Source organism: Mustelus asterias, chromosome 2 (assembly GCF_964213995.1).
Source record: "Mustelus asterias chromosome 2, sMusAst1.hap1.1, whole genome shotgun sequence".
NCBI lineage: Eukaryota > Metazoa > Chordata > Chondrichthyes > Carcharhiniformes > Triakidae > Mustelus > Mustelus asterias.
The window spans coordinates 60,483,514-60,506,043 of record NC_135802.1 but is presented as its reverse complement, the minus strand read 5'-3'; the positions used below and the strand labels follow the sequence as shown (position 1 = coordinate 60,506,043).

General features: G+C 42.3%; 1 protein-coding gene across 2 annotated transcripts in view; it reads left to right on the top strand.

Annotated features, from left to right (window-relative positions):
* Positions 1–4,684: 4,684 nt before the first annotated feature.
* Positions 4,685–22,530, top strand: part of oxnad1 (oxidoreductase NAD-binding domain containing 1) — a 34,745-nt gene continuing 16,899 nt past the window's right edge. Inside the window, exons 1-4 of one of the 2 annotated variants that reach the window (XM_078236019.1) lie at positions 4,685–4,897; positions 6,682–6,745; positions 14,008–14,114; positions 20,237–20,378. In XM_078236019.1, coding sequence (XP_078092145.1) covers positions 4,770–4,897; positions 6,682–6,745; positions 14,008–14,114; positions 20,237–20,378 — 441 coding nt within the window. In that variant the 5' untranslated portion in view covers positions 4,685–4,769. Of the gene's footprint in view, positions 4,898–6,678; positions 6,746–14,007; positions 14,115–20,236; positions 20,379–22,530 lie in introns of both variants that reach the window. The other variant, XM_078236013.1, reaches the window with a different exon arrangement.

Below are 22,530 nucleotides of genomic sequence, written 5' to 3'. Positions count from 1 at the left end.
TTCCACTGCTACCCTCTGTCTTCTTTGACCGAGCCAGTTTTGTATCCACCTTGCCAGCTCACCTCTGATCCCATGCAACTTCACCTTCTGCACCAGTCTGCCATGAGGGACCTTGTCAAAGGCCTTACTGAAGTCCATGTAGACAACATCCACTGCCCTACCCTCATCAATCATCTTCGTCACTTCCTCAAAAAACTCGATCAAGTTCATGAGACACGACCTCCCCTTCACAAAGCCGTGTTTCCTCTCACTAATGTGTCCACTTATTTCCAAGTGGGAATAAATCCTGTCTCGAAGAATACTCTCCAATAATTTCCCTTCCATTGATGTAAGGCTCACCGGCCTGTAATTACCTGGATTATTCTTGCTACCCTTCTTAAACAAAGGAACAACAGGAGTTTGCACCTTCTCCCTGTGTCTGTGTGGGCTTCCTCCAGATGCTCCGGTTTCCTCCAAAGATGTGTGGGTTAGGTTGATTAGCCATGCTAAATTGCCCCTTAGTGTCAAGAGGATTAGTAGGGCAAATACGTGGGGTTAAGGGAATAGGGCCTGGGTGGGATCGTTGTCGGTGCAGGCTTGATTGGCTGAATAGCCTCTTTTTGCACTGCATGGATTCTATTCTAGATACCCCTTTCTCTTTTCTATATTACACCCATTGGAGCTGCTCCTTGATGGACAGATTTGGTTTCTGTTGGCCTGATTGGAAACAGTCCTTGCATGTAGCAATACTTGGGCAATACTTGGGCAACATAGGGCGGCACGGTAGCACAGTGGTTAGCACTGCTGCTTCACAGCTCCAGGGACCTGGGTTCGATTCCCGGCTTGGGTCACTGTCTGTGTGGAGCTTGCACATTCTCCTCGTGTCTGCGTGGGTTTCCTCCGGGTGCTCCAGTTTCCTCCCACAGTCCAAAGATGTGCGGGTTAGGTTGATTGGCCATGCTAAAATTGCCCCTTAGTGTCCTGAGATGTGTAGGTTACAGGGATTAGTGGGTAAATATGTAGGGATATGGGGGTAGGGCCTGGGTGGGATTGTGGTCGGTGCAGACTCGATGGGCCGAATGGCCTGTTTCTGCACTGTGGGGTTTCTATGATTTCTATGATTCAGACTTGGTCTGGTAAGTGGAGAATAGCATTCACATTACATAAATTGCTGGGAAGGACCATCTCCAACATGTGAGAAACTAATCATCTCCCCATGAGGCTTAGTGCATTACCGTCACTGAATCCCCCACCATTAACATCCTAAAGGTTACTACTGACCAAACGTAACTGGACCAGCAAATATATACTGTGGCTATAAAAGCAGGCAAGACACTGGAAACTCTGTGGTGAATAGCTCCCCTTCTGACTCCTCAAACTCAGCTTCTGACTTCCCAAAGCCTATCCACCATAAGGCACAAGTCAGGAGTGTGATGGAATACTCTCCACTTGTCTGGATAAAGTGCAGATCAAACAATTATCATTCAAGCATCTCAAAACCAGCCAAGACAAAGCAGCCGGCAATATCGGCCCCCCATCCACCTTAAGCATTCATTCCTTCCATCACCTGTGCACAATGGTAGCAGTGTGGCCTTGTCAGCAATGCTCACATCCCATGAATGGATAATAAGAAAAATATTTGCAAACGGTTGGGATCTATTGGATGCCACCTTTCTCATCAAATGTGGCCATCTTGTGGCAGGAAGAAGCAAGTACATATTAAATGTTATTGAACAAGGGAAACAGAGTAATTACTCTATCATATTGTGGGAAGGAGGATCTTAGTGCCAAGGCACAGAAAAAAAAATCAATGTACCATCAATACTGTTGGGGTGGGAGAAAAAATGAACCTTTGGTAAGTTGTTCCCGTGTCAACAAATTCCTGTTAATGAATTATGATTCATGTTATTTAAAAAGATTGCATTCCCATATTTGCAGACAGCACATTTCTCTGTTGCATTTCCCCTGTATTTTCTCCTGTTTCTATTAACACATTAAAAGCTAAAACCAAAATATAAAAACAATGAAGCAGCTTTTATACTTTACTCTCCGCTTTTACTTTTTTTATTCATTCACGGATGTGGGTGTCACTTTCTAGGCCAACATATATTTCCCATCCCAAATTGGCCCTGAGAAGATGGAGGTGAGCTGCCTTCTTAAATTACTACAGTCCCTGTGGCATAGGTACACCCTCAGTCCTGTTAAGGAGGGAGTTTCAGGATTTTGACCCAGTGACAGTGAAGGAACTGCGATATATTTCCAAGTTAGGATTGTGTGACTAGCTTGGAGAGGAACTTCCAGGTGGTGTAAAGGCAAAATACTGCAGATGTTGGAATCTGAAATAAAAACAGATAATACTGGAGAGACTCAGCAGGTCTGACAGCATCTGTGGAGAGAGAATAGAGCCAAAGTTTCCAGTCTGGGTGACCCCCTGATTCAAAGCATTGGCTCTATTCTCTCTCCACAGATGTTGTCAGACCTGCTGAGTTTCTCCAGCATTTTCTGTGTTTGTTCCAGGTGGTGGTGTTCTAATGTGTCTGCTGCCCTTGTCCTTCATGAATAAACATGATGTGAAATTTACATCTTCATAGAGGCGGCACTACAAAAGTTCAACACCATCCTGCGATGGACACTGTGACCACTAGCACCACAGTGTACCGTGTTGTGAAGGACATTTGCATGAAACTGCAGTGGTGCTGTCTTAACATCCTAGCTATGACTGTAACATTACATTCTGCACTCTCTCATTTCCTTCTATAAGAGATAGGATTTATAATCATCTAGAAAGGAATAATTTGATTAGGGATAGTCAGCACGGTTTTGTGAAGGGTAGGTCGTGCCTCACAAACCTTATTGAGTTCTTTGAGAAGGTGACCAAAGAGGTGGAAGAGGGTAAAGCAGTTGATGTGATGTATATGGATTTCAGTAAAGCGTTTGATAAGGTTCCCCACGGTAAGCTATTGCAGAAGATACGGAGGCATGGGATTGAGGGTGATTTAGCGGTTTGGATCAGAAATTGGCTAGCTGTAAGAAGACAGAGGTTGGTGGTTGATGGGAAATGTTCATCCTGGAGTTCAGTTACTAGTGATGTACTGCAAGGATCTGTTTTGGGGCCACTGCTGTTTGTCATTTTTATAAATGACCTGGATGAGGGTGTAGAAGGATGGGTTAGTAAATTTGCGGATGACACTAAAGTCGGTGGAGTTGTGGACAGTGCAGAAGGTTGCTGCAGGTTACAGAGGGACATAGATAAGCTGCAGTGCTGGGCTGAAAGGTGGCAAATGGAGTTCAATGCGGAAAAGTGTGAGGTGATTCACTTTGGAAGGAGTAACAGGATTACGGAGTACTGGGCTAATGGTAAGATACTTGGTAGTGTGGATGAACAGAGAGATCTCGATGTCCATGTGCATAGATCCCTGAAAGTTGGCACCCAGGTTGATAGGGTTGTTCAGAAGGCGTACGGAGTGTTAGCTTTTATTGGTAGAGGGATTGAGTTTCAGAGCCAGGAGGTCATGTTGCAGCTGTACAAAACTCTGGTGCGGCCGCACTTGGAGTATTGTGTACAGTTCTGGTCACCGCATTATAGGAAGGATGTGGAAAGGGTGCAGAGATTTACTAGGATGTTGCCTGATATGGTGGGAAGGTCTTATGAGGAAAGGCTGAGGGACTTGAGGTTGTTTTCGTTAGAGAGGTTAAGAGGTGACTTAATAGAGGCATACAAGATGATCAGAGGATTAGATAGGGTGGATAGTGAAAGCCTTTTTCCTCGGATGGTGATAGCTAGCACGAGGGGACATAGCTTTAAATTGAGGGGTGATAGATATAGGACAGATGTCAGAGGTAGGTTCTTCACTCAGAGAGTAGTAAGGGCGTGGAATGTCCTGACTGCAGCAGTAGTGGACTCGCCAACATTAAGGGCATTTAAATGGTCATTGGATAAACATATGGATGATATTGGAATAGTGTAGGTTAGATGGGCTTTAGATTGGTTTCACTGGTCGGCGCAACATCGAGGGCCTGTACTGCGCTGTTATGTTCTATGTTCTCTATGAACGGCATGCTTTGTCCGTATAAGCGCAAGAAACAATACTTTTCACTGTATGCTAATACATGTGACAATAATAAATCAAACAGGATGGCATGGTGGCTAGCACTGCTGCCTCACAGCACCAGGGACCCAGGTTCGATTCCTGGCTTCGGTCACTGTCTGTGTGGGGTTTGCACATTCTCCCCATGTCTGCGTGGGTTTCCTCCGGGTGCTCCAGTTTCCTCCCACAGTCCAAAGATGTGCGGGTTAGGTGGATTGGCCATGCTAAAATTGCCCCTTAGTGTCAGGGTGACTAGCTAGGGTAAATGCGTGGGTTAATGGAGATAGTGTCTGTGGGTGGGATTGAGGTCGGTGCAGACTCGATGGGCCGAATGGGCTCCTCCTGTAGGGATTCTATGGAATCAAATCAAATAAAAAAATCACTCTAACCGAGTGACTGTGATACCCAATTCCCAAATTTGGAACACCCGGGTCCATTTGGTGAATTTGCTGATCAAGTATTCAGAAGCAAGAAGGGCTGAGAACCAGCAATGTTTGAGGGACTGGCCACTCAAACTGCAGGCTGGACTGCCCCAGTGAGAGGGCACTCAGCAGCACTGCCCTCCTTGTCACGTGATGAGGCCCGCTTCCTTGTGATGCACTTCCGGCTGTCGCTTGGCCCGCCTGGGAACTCCCGGCGCGAGAACCGGCCGCGCGAGAGCGGGGTCAGAGACCGCTAACGTCCAGCGGTCACGCGGCGGCCATGACCCTGGCCGGAGCTGCCCTTTGGCCCATGTTCCGAGGCGCTGTCGTGGGGCTGGCTGCCTGTTTCTCTTCCTCACCCCCGCTGCTGTTCGCGCCCCGGATTTACTCTCATTCCCGGTCCACAAGGTGAGCCAGGCTTCTCTGCTGCATTTTAATACACGCCCAGCCCCTGTGTCTCCCTGGCTGGCTGCATGTGGGTGATGGGGCACTGACACCACCGTTGGGGGTGCAGGGAGTGTGAATGCCAAAAGGTTTCCCTTCATAAGACCACCGTTAAAGGTGTAAGTTCAACCCAAAGCTTGAGCCAGACAGCCTCATTCAACTTCTTTCTGCAGCCAGTTTCAGCCTTCACTCTGGATTCACACTGCACAAGATAAGTTGCTTTGTACCAACTCTAAACTTGTAATCTTATGTAGATTCGTGATCACTCTAATTATTTAAGCCACATCTAACAGTTGAGATAAAAGGAAATATTGCCAGTGTTGAAAATCTGAATTTATAGCAGCAACGACCAGCTTTAAAGCAGCTTTCTGATCTTGACCAATGTACTTCACGAATTCAGAGCTGCATGCAATCCAGTTTAATGGTAGTGACTGCTCCTGAGACCTCATTTCACTAGCATCATCGATCAGAGCATAGTTTAGTCAGTAAAAGTAATGTAAGTTCTTCAATTCATGCATGTTGAGGGTGACACCCTTCTGAATTTGTTGGCTGTATTCTTTTTTTAATGCACTTTACTGCACGTGCCCAAACTTGTTCATTTTCTGGACACTGCAACATTTTAATGTAACATAACTGAATTTCAGAGTTCCATATTTTATTGGAAGTCAGTTAGCCCCAAATAATTTCTAAATTTGCAGTAGATTTTTCTATGTCCAGTGGTGTCAATGCCATCGATTGGAATGTCAGCTACCTCTCTGTGTCACACAAACTAGAATTTTATCATGTTTAACCATACTAATCTATAGCCTTAGCCAGTGATTAGGTGCTATGAACAGGTTCAGATTGAACAGTTTCCTCTCCGGATCATCATTCTTTGATTTATGCTGAAAAGAGTGTGTAGATGTTGGATAGGACTGGATTAGAAATGGCTAGGATGAATTTCACTTGCGTGAAAAAATAGGTACTTGTATGAGGTAGCAACAGATATTGAAACCTTTTAAATCAATTTAATCTTTTTTTCAAGTTAATCCCAGTCATTAATGTTGCTTGTAACATTTTCTCAAAATTGACTGATTTGTAAAATTAATTTTGAAGCAAGATAAGTTTCACATGTTTAAAATGGTTATTGAATTGTATATTTTTTGTGAAGAGTGAAAGTATATTAAGACGATTCATATTTCAAACAAATGTCTTTACTATAATGAACTATAAAGATGTAAGTGCTGAACACTGAAAAAGATTGGGGAGGTCACCAAAGGCATGTTCAAAGAGCCACATTTTGAGGCGTTCTCTGAAACGCCTGTTTCTGAACAGACAATGGGGGAAATGAGTTTTGTAACATCTTATAACATTCTTTAAACAACTCAAAGTGCTTTGCAATCAATGTTACTTTTGAAGTACAGATACTTCAGTCAGGAATGGTAACCAGTTCTCTCAATCAACATAAGTGAATGACACGATCATGTATTTTTGGTGAAGCTGGTTGGAATTGTTTTATGCTTCTTTAAATAGTGCCATAGAGTCTTTTTTAACTTCCTGAGAAACAGATGGGTTCTTAGTTTATTATACCCAAAAGACCAAATCTCTGACAATGTAGCACTTCCTCCATGTTGCACACAAGTGTCAGCCAAGGTTATGTGCCCAAGTCTATCTGTGATTTTCAACGCAAAGGCTTGGCAATAGGATAAAGGTGAATATAAATAAGATGTATTCTTTGTAAGTTGGTGCATTGTGTTTACTTTTAGCAGACTTATGTCATCAAGAAGGAAAACAAACCATCTGGAGAGAACAGTCAATAATTTCCGCCAGGAGGTCAGTATATACTGCTCATAGGCGCGAAGGGGAAGATTTTATTTGTCACGTAACATGCTGAATGTAGATTTCAAACCTTTGTGATGTTTCTAGTGTGGAAGTTACTGCTATTGATGAGTTGTGTTTTACAAGTATTTTCAGCAGGGCATTGAATAAATGCAAGCACCTGACATCACAACAGAGCACATAGCCACCATCAGTTTTTCACCTCTGCCATTTCATTACGAGCTGTCATTTTTAGTCCATTGCATGTGATATGAAGGCCATTGCATGTGATGTTGATGCAAAGCTTTCAAAGAAATGCTTGTTTCCAAATTGAACACAATTTCTAAACCTTGTGGTTTTTTACAATTTAATTAAAACAGGAAATATTTCTTGATGGCAAGAATGTGATGTTTTTCTGACGAAATTGTTGACCAATATTTTAGTGCAAGCATTTTGTGACAACCAAATTACTTTCATAGAAATCCTACAGTGCAGAAGGAGGCCATTCGGCCCATCGAGCCTGCACCAACGACAACCCCACCCAGGCTCTCTACCCGTAACCTCATGTATTTTACCCTGCTAATCCCCCAACACTAAGGGACAATTTAGCCTGGCCAATAAACTTAACCCACACATTTTTGGAGTGTAGGAGGAAACTGGAGCACCTGGATGAAACCCACGCAGAGATGGCAAGAACGTGCAAACTCCACACAGTCACCCAAGCCAGGAATTGAACCAGGATCCCTGGGGCACTGTGAGGCAGCAGTGCTGAGAGCTTGGTAACTTGGGGTCTTTAGTCAACAGTCATTACATTGTACCCAATATTAATATTTGACTCAGTTACTGCTAATATCTATATTTTGCTGGTCTATAATTTTTCTCCCCTAATCTCTTTGAAAAAATAGTTGTGCCCCTTACAATAACATTTTGTGCAACACATTTTCAGTGAGTTAGGAATCACAAGGCAAATTAAGGGAATACCTGCATTTTGCAAACTGCAGACAGGAACCGTATGGTCTTAATTAGGATTTTCTGCAAACTATTAAAATAATTTACTCCCAAAGTGTAGATAAAAATTTATGGCAAGATTTTCCAGCCATTCAGGTGGGAGGATCTTTTGGTCCTACTGATGACACATTAATTTTAATGGAGCAACGTTATGCATCACAGTGCATACACTTACATTTGTGAAATGGTTCGTTTTAGTTCTGTGAATCTACTTGAATTATCTGTTCTTTTGCACAAATCCTTGTGTTGTGATGTCTGTTTAAATTTCTAGTTATTAGCTGAAGGGATAACACATCCAAGATTTCATGCTTTAAAAACTTTTACTCTATTAAATTACTTTTTAAAAAAACAACTATTTTTAATGTAGGAAAATTATGCTTCAAGCTTTAGAAATAAACTATTCTTTTCACTTCTCTCTCAATGGAAATACAGATTTTATTGCAAACTCTTCATGGTTGTTCCCAGCTTCCAATTAGCTGCTTCCATTTTACTTTCCTAGTCAGGTAACTCCAATTTCAGAACTGCCATTTACTGTAAGCGTTTTGCTGTAGACCTCTTCCTCTAGGTCCAAATGAGACACTTGGAAGCCTTCTTTAAATCCTCACAAACTTGGTCTTCAATCTGAGTGCAGACTCCACCTGTGTTCTGCATAACAAATGATAAGAATCAGCATTTTCTCTGCTTGAGGCCTGGCTATTTCTATCTTTTGCCCCCTCTTTCTCAGTTGACTTTAGACCAAACAAGATAAAAACTGCAACTGCTGTCTGCCTGTGATATGTGTGAGTTTATAAGAAAGCCTGTAACCTGATCTCAAAATGACTTCCTTTACCCTCTTCCCCATGGCAATGGCAAAACATTAGCATTGCCTAGATATAAAGCTAATCAGTCATCTTGGATGAAAAGCAATAATTTACTGCACTACTTTTCACAACCATTTGGGACTTTAAAGTATGTTCAGTATTTCTGACATTGGCTCCAAGCGTAAATACCTTGCACCTCCCTGTCAATAAAACAATGACTCTTCCTCAGACCACCTTAAACCACCCAGGCTTATTGTCAGGCACACTAAAAGGTTGCATGCCCTACATTCAAAGCGATAAGCCCCAAAACATAGTAATCTTATGAACCAAAAGATATCCTGAAACAATGGCCTCGATCTTCTGGGCAACAAAGCAGAGGGTGTGTCGAGTGTTGAATGCAGTTTAATTTATGTTACAGCCTTTGCACCTTCTGATGCCAGTTCCAGCAGGAATGAAAACAGTTGGCAGCCAAGTAACGTGTGTAATTCCAGCCAACCACATCCCCTTTTCTCGTCATGAGCTGAAGACTCACCCCTTAAGGTCTGTCTACAGTCCATTGATTTACAGTGTTTCACGTGGAGCTTTCAACCCCAACACTGCACAACCTTCCCTTTATTGACAGTGCTCACTGCAACAACGTTACCAACCCTCCACATCCCCAAACTATAAGGGATCAGGTGATGAATGAGATTGGGTGGTGGTTAGTAGTGGGGGGGCATTGGATAGATCGGGAGGATCAGGATAGATCAGCGGGGTGACTAGGGTCATGGGGTGGTCAGTAGAGCGAGTCGAGGGGGGGGGGGGAGAGTAGGGTGGGTCAGGTGGTCAGTGGATGGGAGGAAGGTTGGTCAGAGGGGAGTGGGGAATAGGATGTGTCAGGTGGTCAGTGGAGGTGGGGGAATCAGGTGGGTTGGGTGGTCAATGTGGGAGGGAGTAGGGTGGATCTTGTGGTCAGTAGAAGGTAGGGTGGTCTGGGAGGTCGGATCGTTGGGGGAGTGTGATTAAATCAGCAATAACAAGTTGAATTTGGGGGGGTAGTCATGGAGGGGTCTGGCTGTAAGGGTAGCTGGGGGATCTAGGGGATGTACTCAGTGGGGAAGGTCAGTGCTATAATTACCCACAAGTTAAAAGTGGGTTTAATTCTTCTACCCTGCATAACTATATCTGGTAAGACAGTCAGAATCACCCCAACGTCTCCAATTTAAATATTGGATGGTTCCCAGTGCAAGGTAAATGGCCATCGGAAGTTTGTGCCATCCTGGGCAGACTTTGGGCGGAAGTGGTGAGGGGTGGCTCCCCCTAAACATCTTCTGGAGGACCTCCCAATAAAAATGCCTTCCCCACACTTGAGATTTATGGGCTCGGAAGTTTAAAGTACTGATGACAATTGCCCTGCGCTGGGAGCCATCCATTACTCTGACTTAAATTGGAGACTTGTGTTTGGCAGATGTGCACACATAGCAAATTCCTCCGGGTCTCAATGCGCATCAGTGACATAAGTGGAGTTTGAGGCCTCTCTGTCCCCCTCCCTCTCAAAAGAAAACAAACATCCTGAAAAGGAAGAAGTTGCACACCTCTGCTCATGCCATAATTAAATCAAAACATTCAAAGGAATTCCAGGATATCAGCTTTTTAAGGTTAAATGTCCAGCTGTTCTGATGACATGGTGGGTGAAATCACCTAGTTTACACAAAGACATTCAGACTAGAAAGTTCCAGTTTAGGATTCTATTTTGTGCTGAAATAGCTACTTTGTTAGGCTATTAATTTGAGGGCCACAAAGTATCTTGACACCATTGGGCTAACAAAGTGAAAAATCAGCAAAAAAATAACTATTCTGATTGTGTGGATGTTTGTGAAGATGTAATCAGGTTTAGCTTTGGGTCTCTATCCCTGCCACAGGTTGAGTAGGCTGTTGAAAGTCACAGGCATATAAAGAACATTGATCCAAACAGGAGGTAAGGAGAAATGACCAAAAGCCTAGTCAGGGGTGGGATTTGAAAGAGCTTTATAGGGAGAGAGGTATGTGGAGAGTCGGTGGAGTTTAGTAATGCGATTCTATATGGAGCATGCAAGAAGACACTGCCACCAATGTTCGACTGAAAGGAGGGAGATGTAAAACGTAGCCCAGCTGGGGGATTGTAGGGATGGGCAAAGTTAAACATAAGGCAGGGAAGCACTCTATTATTTAAATCTCTCATAGTAAGAATTACATTTGAGATCAGGAGCCAGTGTAGGTTGGGGTTGTTAGCCAAGTGGTGGAATACCGGCAGGAGGTATGGATGAACCGGATGGGGGAGGCAGTGGCATAGTGGCATTGTTGTTGGGCTAGTAATCCAACAAACCAGAGTAAAGCTCTGGAGGCTGGGGTTCAAAGTCCACCATGGCAAATTTGTATTTAATAAAAACCTGGAATTTCAAGTCTAATGATGAATATGAAACCATTGTCGGTTATCAGAAAAAAAAAATTTGTTCACTAATGTCCTTTAGAGAAGCAAATCTACTGACCTTACCCGATCTGGCCGACATGTGGCTCTAGATCCAAACAATGTGGTTGACTGTCAAGTGCCCTCTGAAATGGCCTAGCAAGCCACTGAATTCAAAGTTAATTAGGTGATTGCCTATGAATGCCCATGTCCCATGGATGAATGAAATAAAACCCCTGAAATTTATGGACGATCAGAGGCTGACCATAGGTTAGTTGCATTCGAAGTGCAGGTGGGAAATCAGTTGGGATAGGAGAAAGGGTGAAAATTGGCAGCCTTTAACAGTGGCAATGCTGCATTGGAAGAAATTACATCTTACACTGGATATTTGGCAGGTAATTAAGAGAGGCTGCAGTGAAATAGGTAAAATTGTATTGCAATTAGCATACATATGGAAGTTGACCAATGTCTGTATATTGTCACCTAGGGCATACATTGTATGAGCAAGAAGGAACAAAGCTGGATTTTGGGGGAACACTGGAGATAAAGATGGAGGTCAGGATTCTCCCAAGGACAAGGGGAGATCATGTCTAACAAATTTGATTGAATTTTTCAAGGTGACTAGGTGTGTATATGAGGTCAATGCAGTTGATGTAATCAACATGGACTTCAGTGAGGCTTTTGACAAGGTCCCACTTGGGAGACTGATCAAGAAGGTGAGAGCCTGTTGGATCCAACGCAATTTGGCAAATTGGATTCAAAATTGGTTCAGTGGCAGGAGGCAGAGGGTGATAGTCGAAGGTTGATTTTGTGATTGGAAGCCTATGTCCAGTGGTGTGCCACAAGGATTGGTGGTGGATCCCTTGCTGTTTGTAGTGTACATTAATGATCTGGATGTGAATGTGGGGATATGATCGGTAAGATCGCAGATGACACGAAAATTGGTGATGTGGTAAATAGTGAGGAGGACAGCCTTAAATTGCAAGATGATCTAGATGGCTGGTTGGATGGGTAGAACATGGCAAATGGAATTTAACCTTAGTGTGAGGTTATACAGTTTGGGAGAACTAACAAGGCAACGGAATACACAATGAATGGTAGGACCTAGGAAGTATAGAGGACCAAAGAATGCATGTCCAAAGATCCCTGAAGGCGACAGGACAGTGGACAAAGTGGTTAAGAACAGATATGGAATACTTGCCTTTATTAGCTGAGGCATAGAATGTAAGAGCAGGGACATTATGATGGAGCTGTATAAAACATTCATTAGGTCTCAACTAGAGTAATGTGTGCAGTTCTGGTCACCACGCTAGGGAAAGAGGTGATTGCACTAGAAAGGGTGCAGAAGAGATTCACTAGGATGTTGCCTGGTCTTCTGCATTTCAGCTATAAAGGCTGATTAGATGGGGTTGTTTTCCTTTAGCATAGAAGGATGAGGGGGAAACCTAATTGAGGGATATAGACAGGGTAGACGGGAAGGAATATTTGCCCTAGTAGAGGGGTCAATACCCAAGGGGCATAAACATAAGGCAAGCAGTAGGAATTTAGAGGGGATTTGAGGAAAAACTTATTCACCCTGTGGGAATCTGGAACTCTCTGCCTGAAAAGGTGGTAGAGGCAGGAGCACTCACAACATTTAAGCATTTAGATTAGCACTCGAAACACCAGAGCATGCAAGGCTATGGACCAAGTGCTGGAAAAATGGAGTTAGAATAGGTAGGTGCATGCTGGCCGGCGCAGACACGATGGGCTAAAGGGCTCTTTCTGTGCTGTAAAACTTTATGATTCTAATGAGAGTGTAACCTAGGGGCTCAAAAAAGAGAAGAATTAAGGTTATTAGAATCAACAAAGAAAAAGTATCGAGAAACTTGAACTAAATCTGAAAATCCCCAGGAACTATATCCTAAGATTCTAAAAGCCAGCTGCAGAGATTGTGGAAGCGCTAGCTGTGATTTTCCAAAAATCCTTAGATTCAGGAACAATGCCAATAGATTGGAAGTTGGCAAATGTAACATCACTGTTTAAAAGGAAGGAGAGAGAAGTAAAACAAATTAGCCAGTAGTTCTCTGACATCAGTCATTGAGAAAATGCTAGATTCTATTATTATGGATGTTTTAACAATGCACTTAAAAAAGCATAGTATGACTGGAACACATCCGCATGGTATTACAAAGGGAAAGCCTTTTGAATGTAACTAGTAGGGTAGATAACAGGGAATTCAGTAGATGTAATGGATTTCTGAAATGCATTATCTAAGGTGCTACACAATTGGTTAATGGGCAACATAAAGGTTCAGAGAGTTGACCTATGATGAGAGGCTGAGTAAATTGAGTTTGTGTTCTCTGGAGTTTAGAAGAATGAGATACAATCTCATCAGAACATACAAGATTCTGAAGGGACTTGATAGGGTAGATGCTGAGAGATTATATCCACTGGCTGAGGAATCTAATTGTGGGCACAATCCCCAGATAAAGGAGCAATCACTTAGGACTGAGACGAGGAGAAATTTTTCACTGGAAGAGCAGCGAGTCTTTGGAATTCTGTACCTCTTGGGAGTTGTGTATGCTCCATCATTAAATATATTTATGGCTGGGATAGGCAGATTTTGGTCTCGGGGTATTGAGGGACTTGAGGAGTAGGTGGAAAGTGGAGTTGAAGTCCAAGATCAGCCATAATCCTATTGAATGGTGGAGTCGGTGCAAGGGACCATATGGGCTACTCTTCCCATTTCTTCTGTTCATGTGTTCTAAGAAATTACGAAGGCAACTAAAAGTTCATGCAAGCAGATTTTGCAGCAGCACATTAGAAAATGTTGTATTGGTTTTATTTTGGGGGTAGGGATTCTTTAAGTATTGGCGGAATGACAAAATTCAATATGCCATGCTTATCTATACCTCATGTTAAATATTTCAATAACCAGTTAATGTAGGAAATTACAAAACTAATGCAGATTATGAGGGGGAAAAAATTGAAACCTGCTAATGAACATGTGGAGGAATTATTTTTGGTTCCCAGTGCAATAAACTTTATTTTGTTTAATTTAGATGATTGCTCAAGCAAAAGTCTGTGGAATAGTTCATGAATCTGAAACAGTTAAAAGACTACGCCTTCTCGTGATGAACAAAGATTTTGCCTTCAAAGCAGGACAATGGTAAGAAGAGTACATGTTTTAATTACCTGTACTTGTTACTTTAATTTTTTGTACATTGAATTATTTTAAAGTTCAAAGTACATTTAACTCCAACATGTCACCATCCTGTGTACCAGAACTGCTGGTTGTAAACATCCTGAGTACAAACTAAAGTTGGTAAATATGCCTTCAAAAAATAATGTTTACTTGTAAAAATGCAGTTAAGGTTATAGCCTAAACAGTGTGCATTGATTCACTGAAGCAAGACAATATTTTTTCACAGCTAATAGTTAAATCAAAATAGCTGCATTTCTTTGTAATGTTTATAAACTGTTGTATTTGGGGTGTCACCTTTTTCTCCAATCCAAAATCAGATAGCAGAGTGAAAGTTAATGATCAGATATTTTTGCCAGTAATATCACTTCAGTGCAGAAAAGAACAGGTTTTTACAGAATTGGCAAAAATAAGCTGAACCAAAGAAAATAATTTATTTTTCAGCTTAAACATTGCTTAAATATTCAATCCCTCTACTACCGATACACTGGCAGCAGTGTGTACCATCTAAAAGATGCACTGCAGCAACTTCCCAAAGCACCTTTGACAACATCTTCCAAACTTATTACCTCTACCACCTGGAAGGATATGGACAGCAGATGCATGGGAAGAGCACCACCAAGTCACGCACTATCCTGACATGGAACTATCTTGCCATTTCTTCACTGACCCTGGGTCAAAAGAAATCCCTCCCTAACAGCATTTTGGTTGTGCCTACATAAGATGGACTTCAAGAAGGCAGCCCAGTATCACCTCCTTGAGGACAATTGGAGAAAGACTGTGAATGTTGGCCTTGCCAGAGTTGTTCACATCCCATGAAAGTACGTTTTTAATTAGTGTCAGTGTCATTACCTCAAGCTAAGCAGAGTTCAGGAATTGATTTGGAACCCGTTTTTATCTCTCACGCCCAGATTGTTTCACCTCTAACATTTCTCAGCTCTTGCTCTAGTTATCTCCCTCTGCTTTTGAAACACTAACTTATACCTTTAACAACTTTAAGTTGCACTTCAATCTGCTTTTCACTATCCATTTTCCCCATTCATAAACTGCAGTTCAGCCAGTGATACAGCCCTTGTTCTCACTGATGGTAAGATCAGAACCCCAATTTTGTATGTTTTATGAAGCTCTACTGCTTCACGTCCCAATTTCTCATTGCTCCACCATCTTTTTCCTACTGCACCTCATTTCCCCCCCTCCTCACAATCCAATCCTCTACAATCTCTCCCAGCTGTTTTCCCACTATTATTTTGTTTGTTGCTCCCTTTCTTGATATCCCTGATTTAGCTGCTGTGACCTGCCTTGTCTAAGTCCCTCCTTTAGCATCTCTGCATTGCCATTTCCCATTCTTTCCTTCTAAAATCCCTTCCTTTTCGCTGTACTTAAACCTTCCATTTCTTTTCCTTTATCCTGCTCAATGTCTACTTGTTACCTGTAAGTTGCTGAGACGTCTGTTTAAATTGAGCAGTGCTGTAGAAATGTTAAGAAATTGAAGAAAGGTATATTATCTTTAATAATGTAACAATCCACAGTAACTAATAGTTGGGATCTTAGTGACTGTCATGCTAACAGGTTCAAAAAACGCTGCCACAGCTCTGACATGAGGCTTTGTAGCTTAAGCAGTCAGCATGTGCAATGCCCTAGTGCTTGTATTGGAGGAAAAATTATGATTCCCAGAAAACCGAAATATTAAAGGTACAAAATTGGTGATGCTTTTCTAGGTGATCCTTGGAATGCTTTCTTGCAAAGTTTTGAGTCTTTTTTCTGTATTTCATAATTAATAAACTTAAGTGATATTTGTATTTTCAACAGAGAAATCAGGTCATCACTTACCTAAATGTTACCTCTACACGTCTATCACCATCACTTGTTCCAAGTCACAAAAGCATTCCAACCCTCTGGTTCAAGTTCACAAAAACACTGTCGCCCTCCATCTTCCCATCCATTCTAAGATGTACTTTACTCTCCTTGCTTTTCCATTTCATATTGGCGTTCTTCCTCTGGTGTGTCAATTTAACTCTCTTCTCATATCTAACACCTTTAAGCTAGTACATTTCTTCTACTCCCCCATTCAAACTTCTTTCTTTCCTGAAATTTTTGCTGACACTTCCCTCCATGCTCCCTCTCATGTAAAGCTAACTACAATCTCCTTTTTCCCTTACAATATAACTGTTCCAAGCTTCTGTCTCATTGCCTTTCTTCATTATTATTCTCCCACCCACTGATCCTATTACACTGCCATCTAATTCATTTCCCTCAATTGCTATCTATTTTTTCTTCTCCACCCCCCCCCCCCCCCCCCCCCAGTCTGTGCCACCCACTTACTCCTCTTCCTTGTTGCCATTCTCTCAGCCGTCTAACTTTTCATCTCACCCTCTATTTTCCCTTTCCCTTTCTTAATGAATGGTTCAGGTTTCAGACTCCATTCAGTTGAGTTCACTGTTTTAATAAAATTGTTTGCAATTATTGTCCATTTTACTTCCTAGGTTTAAAATTTTGTCAGTGTTCCTGGTTCACCATTCCTCAAAATTGAATGTACTAACTATACTGCCAATTTCCTTCTATCATCCCTTGTCAGATTAATTTGTTTTTGCTTTAAAACCATTTGAAACATTTTACCAATTGCTTTCAACTTTTAGATTTTAGCTGTACAGCTCCACAAATCTTTCCCTTTTATTATCAATTTCCTCCTTTGGCTTTCAGAATTGTTTTCACTAGAGTAATATGAAAATATTGAATGCTAGTCAGTCTCTAAACACAAAAAATGGTCAGACTCCAAATCTCCCTCCATCTTACCTCATCTTCCTTTAGGTCATTCTTTAAACCAGCTTCTTCAAACGTTTTGGTATTCATCCTAATATCTCTTGATGTGGCTTGCTGTCGGGTTTTGTTTGATAATGCTCCAATGAAGTACTTGTATTAATTAAGTTTACTTAACTTCCAATTACATAGAGCCTTTGTTATTATGCTGGTTTGTGCAAGAAATGGTCAAACACAATCTCTTTGAGCAGCTCTAGAGTTGTCTGTGCACAGCGAAAATAGCTGCTGACTGCATTGAACTTCAGGGCATATAGTGTATTCTACTATTCCAAAGGCCCCTGCTCCTAACTCGTTAGCATCATGATTGGTTATCTTCCATCCCTGCAAACTCCAGAGTGGAAGACAATTGGCTAAATCAATGTAGATGAACTCCAGTAATGGCCAGACCACAAAGACTAGAGTGATTTTACAATGCTCTGAAATCTCTCTAAAGACGCCAGGTTCATGACTAATCCTCCGTACCTATGGGCCAACATTGCTCACAGAAAAAAGCAAATTCCAAAAAGGGCAGAGCACTTAATCACATCCTCAGTCGGCCTTCATCCATCAATTAAGAAACAATCAAGCACTCGAGAGCAGCTTCTTCCCTGCTGCCATCAGACTTTTGAATGGATCTATCATATATTAAGCTGATCTTTCTCTACACCCTATCTGTAACTGCAACACTTTATTCTGCACCCTCTCCTTTCCTTCTCTTCTATGTACTCTATGAATGGTTTTGTCTGTATAGCACTCAAAAAACAATGCTTTTCACTGTACCCCAATACATGTGACAATAATAAATGAAATCAAAAATGGGCAGCCACAGGTTGCCATCAACTGCTGTCTTGATAACCTCCCATGCTGTTAGAAATGATGAATGTAACCAAACTCCTGTCTAGTGGCAAAGTTCCAGGAGCTGATGATCCGAATTCTACATGACAGGAAATCGATGCCAGGTCAAGAAGCTCATTGAACTCTTTGTCTATGTGGGAACAAGGAACTATCCTGCAGGAATACACAGATCCTTCCATTGTCTACCTGTACAAGTGGGAAAAAACCCATCAGTCTTGCGCAAATCATAGAGGACTCTCACTTCTCTTCTTCGTCTGAATCTTTCTGAACCGCTTAGTTCAATGTCTTGACCAAGATCTGCTGCTAATGAGTGCACTTTCAGAAAAGGTTGGGGAAACCAGTGATATAGTGTTTGCAGTTACACGCCTCCAGGAGAAATGCCAAGAGCAGAACATGGACCAAGTTTATTGACCTTAGCAAGCCTTTGGCACAGTCAGCCATGAGGGCCTTTGGAATGTAATGGAGAAATCTGGCTGCCCTGAGAAATTCATCACAATGGTTTGACAGTTCCATGACAGCATGTTTGTACGTGCCTTGGATGATGGTGAATCTTCACAGTCACTAATAGGGTTGTGTGTTAGTGCTGACCCTTTTCATGTTTTTCTCTGTTGAGCTGTCTAATGTCAGGATGACCATTATGGAAGGTGTCGAAATTGAATATCACATGGATGGGAGGCTTCTCAATCTGGGATGACTCCAGGCAAAGTCCAAGGATGTATTTTGCAATCTTCTGTTTACTAATGATGATACATAGCTGCTGGTTCAGAGCTAGACATGCAACATAGCATGGACTTGTTCTCCAATGCATGCAACAACTTCGGCTTTACAATCAGCATGAAGAAAGCTACTCAAACCTGCTCCAGAGAAGCTCTATCTTGAGCCCAAGGTCTCTCCTCCCCCCCCCCCCCCCCCCATCCCTGTAATTCCACTTATTTACCATGACCAATCCACCTAACCTGCACATCTTTGGACTGTGGAAGGAAACCAGAGCACCTGGAGGAAAGCCATGCAGACACAGGGACAATGTGCAAACTCCCCACTCTCACGTATCTCGGCAGGATACTTGAGCTGTCTATATTGAAAATGAGGCGTTTGAAAGAATTACCAAAGCAAGTGTCAGTCTTTGGTAATCTGAGAATGAGGACATGTAAGCCTGCTGACCAAACTGGAAGTATATAAAGCAATAGTCCTGCCCACTCAACTCTGCGTAAGCAGGGCTTGAACTATGCACCACTTTCTGTTGAGTTGCCTTTGGAAGTTTCTAAAGATCAGATGGCAGGATGAAGAACCAGACACTTGAGCTGGCATGCTGAGCTTTCACACCATAGTTACAACAGAGTTGAGCTGATCATGTAGCCGAAATGACGCTCTTTTTACAAAAGGGAATATTCTATGGAAAGAGAGAGTCTGGGATGTGCTCTAATGGTGGTCAAAGGAAGCACTACATGGACACTCTGAAGCTTTACTTACAAGTTTTGACATCAACTGGGAGAAGCTTGCCCAGGATCACTGCATCTGCCACAACTAAATTAAATAACAGTACAGCCCCCTTTGAAAGTAAACACCTATCAGAGGCGGTGAAGAAATCCACAATCCATCATCTGTGGAATCTCATCTTATTTGTAGCAGAACCTTCCAGTTGCAGATAGGCCTTAGCACTCACCCATATACCCACCAGAACTCTACCAACACCCCAGTGAATGAATATAGTCATCATCTTGGTCATGGTCATCATCGGTCCAAAGGACGAATAAGGAGCCATAAGTACAATTCGTTTTTGTACAGTACTTCTCCAGTTATTGCTCTGTGGCTTGAAGACCAGCTAGCATTATTCCAAAAAAACATGGAAATGTCTGCAAATGCTTAAATTGAATGTGGTGCTAAACCATGAAGTCGATTCAACTGGGGAAAAAAAATGTATTTTTAAATTGGATTTCTTTTAACTTACTCACTTGTAAGTTGCTCTATTCTCAACCTCCATGCTCTTGAGTGGAATATGAATAATATTTCATGCATAACTGAGCTGCGTAACTCCCTTTGTGTTCTGATGTGGTACCTTTCGTATTTAAGGAGAAAATAGAAAGTAAATCAGAGTTATACTGGCTGCTTACCTGCTGGACCCTGTCATTCAAAGGTTCTGGTGTTAGAGGACATTGTGAAAACTAACTTTAAGCTTTCAGCACTGAACAGCTATTTTCAGAAATAGGAAGTACCAAGGCTCTGGGCTGTCATGGTGATGTTACCAAAACATTGCAGTCTAAATAATTGTAGTTGACACACACGTTGAAAAAGTACCAGTTTCAGAAACATCCACCACAAATAAAACCACCTTAATCACACTGTTTAGTCAGTTTATGTCGGTATGGGTTTTATATAATTTTTTTGTCAATTGGTAGAATCCTTTTTATTTTAAAAAGTGGCTTTTTTTTTCATTAAAGGGTGGATTTCTTTATCCCTGGCACATCTCAAGTCGGTGGTTTTTCTATCTGTTCGAGTCCGGGATTATTGGAGAGGGAGAATGCATTAGAATTGGCAGTAAAATACACCAAACACCCGCCTGCCCAATGGATTCATACTCAGGTAACCACATCGATTTCGTTATTTCCCAATAGTTTCAAAACAAATCGACAACAGTGAATGAAGGCCAAATATATCAGTGCAGTGTTCAGTGATGTAATTGTTTTTTATTAAAACATGTTTGTTACTTATGTCCCTCAGGACTTGGCCAACTTGGTCAGTAGTTTTTTTTTGAGCCCCTCTTCATGATGAACAATAATGACAGTATGTTTAGTGCCCTTGCTACTCTATTTCCCAGTGGTGTTCAGTATTCAACCCCTGGTGGAGGGCAGTAGGTGGTGTTCAGTATTCACGGTGAGTGCTGCAAGGGAGAGTGCTGATTGGTAAGTAAGTGTTACTCTTGATCTCTGAAACTGACAGTGGGTTCGGACTAAAAAACAGGAGGGCTGTGATTTGAGTGACTAATAGGGAGCTGTACTAAATTTGAAAACCCATTTAAATTACTGGTTAGACATTGCGTTGAGACTGAGGTAATAAGGCAATATATAATTTAATTTAAAAAAAATTAAAACCCAAATTAAAAACTAATTAAAATAGAGATGGAGGGTCAGGTGATGTGTTGTTCATGCATGATGTGAGAGCTGGTGGACCCCATTGTGGTTCCCAGTGAGCACGTCTGTAGTAAGTGTTGGTTGCTTGAAGAATTCAAGCTCAGAGTGGATGAGCTTGATTCTAAGCTTTGGCCATTGTGACACATCAGGGAGGGGGAGAGATACTGGACACTGTGTTCCAGGAGACAGTCACACCCCTTGGATTAAATACCCTGAATTGGGCCATGGACAGAGACAGGTAGAGGGATCTAGGAGGTAGAGTTGTAGGAGCCTCAGTCCCTGAACTTGTCCAACAGGTTCGAGATTCTTGCTCCTTTTTGGATGGGAACGGGTATTGCAGGGAGGATGAGCAAACTGACCACAGCACCATGATACAGGGAGCCATTCAAGTGGGGGAGAAAAAAGAAATGTTGTCGTAATTGGGGATAGCATAATTAGGAGCATTGATACTGTTCTCTGTGACCAGGATCGAGAATCCAGAAGGTTGTATTGCCTGCCTGGTGCTTGGATTCAGGATATCTCATCTGGGCTGCAGAGGAACTTGGAGTGGGAGGGTAAAGACCCAGTTGTCTTAGTCCATGTAGGTACCAATGAGATAGGTAGAACAGGAGCAAAGGTTCTGTCAAGGGCGTATGAACAGCTAGGAGCTAAATTAAAAAGCACCAACCAAAAAAGGTAATAATCCCTGGATTACTACCTGAGCCACAAGCTAATTGGCACAAAGTCAATAAGATTAATGCATGGCTCAAAGATTGGTGTGGGAGGAACGGGTTTGAATTCATGGGACATTGGCACCAGTATTGGGGAAGAGGGGACCTGTTCCGATGGGACGGTGTTCATCTAAATCGTGCTGGGACAAGAGTCCTGGCGAATCGTATAACAAGGGCTGTAGATAGGGCTTTAAACTAAATAATGGGGGGGGGGGTTCAGTTGTATGGAGAATTAGAAAATCAAAGTTAAAGGAGAGGGTAAAAGTGCAGGTTAATGGAGCTGGGGGCTCAGGAGAGGTTAGTAAAGTTTCCAAACCACGTAATAGAACAGAGAGTATAGAAGGTGGCAGGAATCTAACCTCAGGCAGAGTAAAAAAGATGACAGGTATGAGAAGGGAGGATGTAGGACTGAGGGTGTTGTACCTAAATGCGCGCAGTATACGGAACAAGGTAAATGAGCTTGTTGCGCACATTGAAATTGGCCAGTATGACGTTGTGGGCATCAGAGACGTGGCTGCAAGGGGATCAGGGCTGGGATCTAAATATCCAAGGATGGGTGTCCTATCGGAAGGACAGGCAGATGGACAAAGGGGGCGGGATTGCATTGTTAGTAAGGAATGAAGTTAAATCAATAGCAAGAAGTGCTTTAGGATCAGAAGGCATAGAATCTCTGTGGGTAGAGTTGAGGAATCGCAAAGGTAAAAAGACCCTGATGGGAGTTAAGTACAGGCCCCCAAGCAGTAGTCAGGATGTGGGGCAGAAAATAAATCAGGAGGTAGAAAAGGCAATGTTACAATAATCATGGGGGACTTCAATATGCAGGTGGACTGGGAAAATCAGGTAGGTACTGGATCCCAAGAAAAGGAATTTGTGGAATGTCTAAGATGGTGTTTT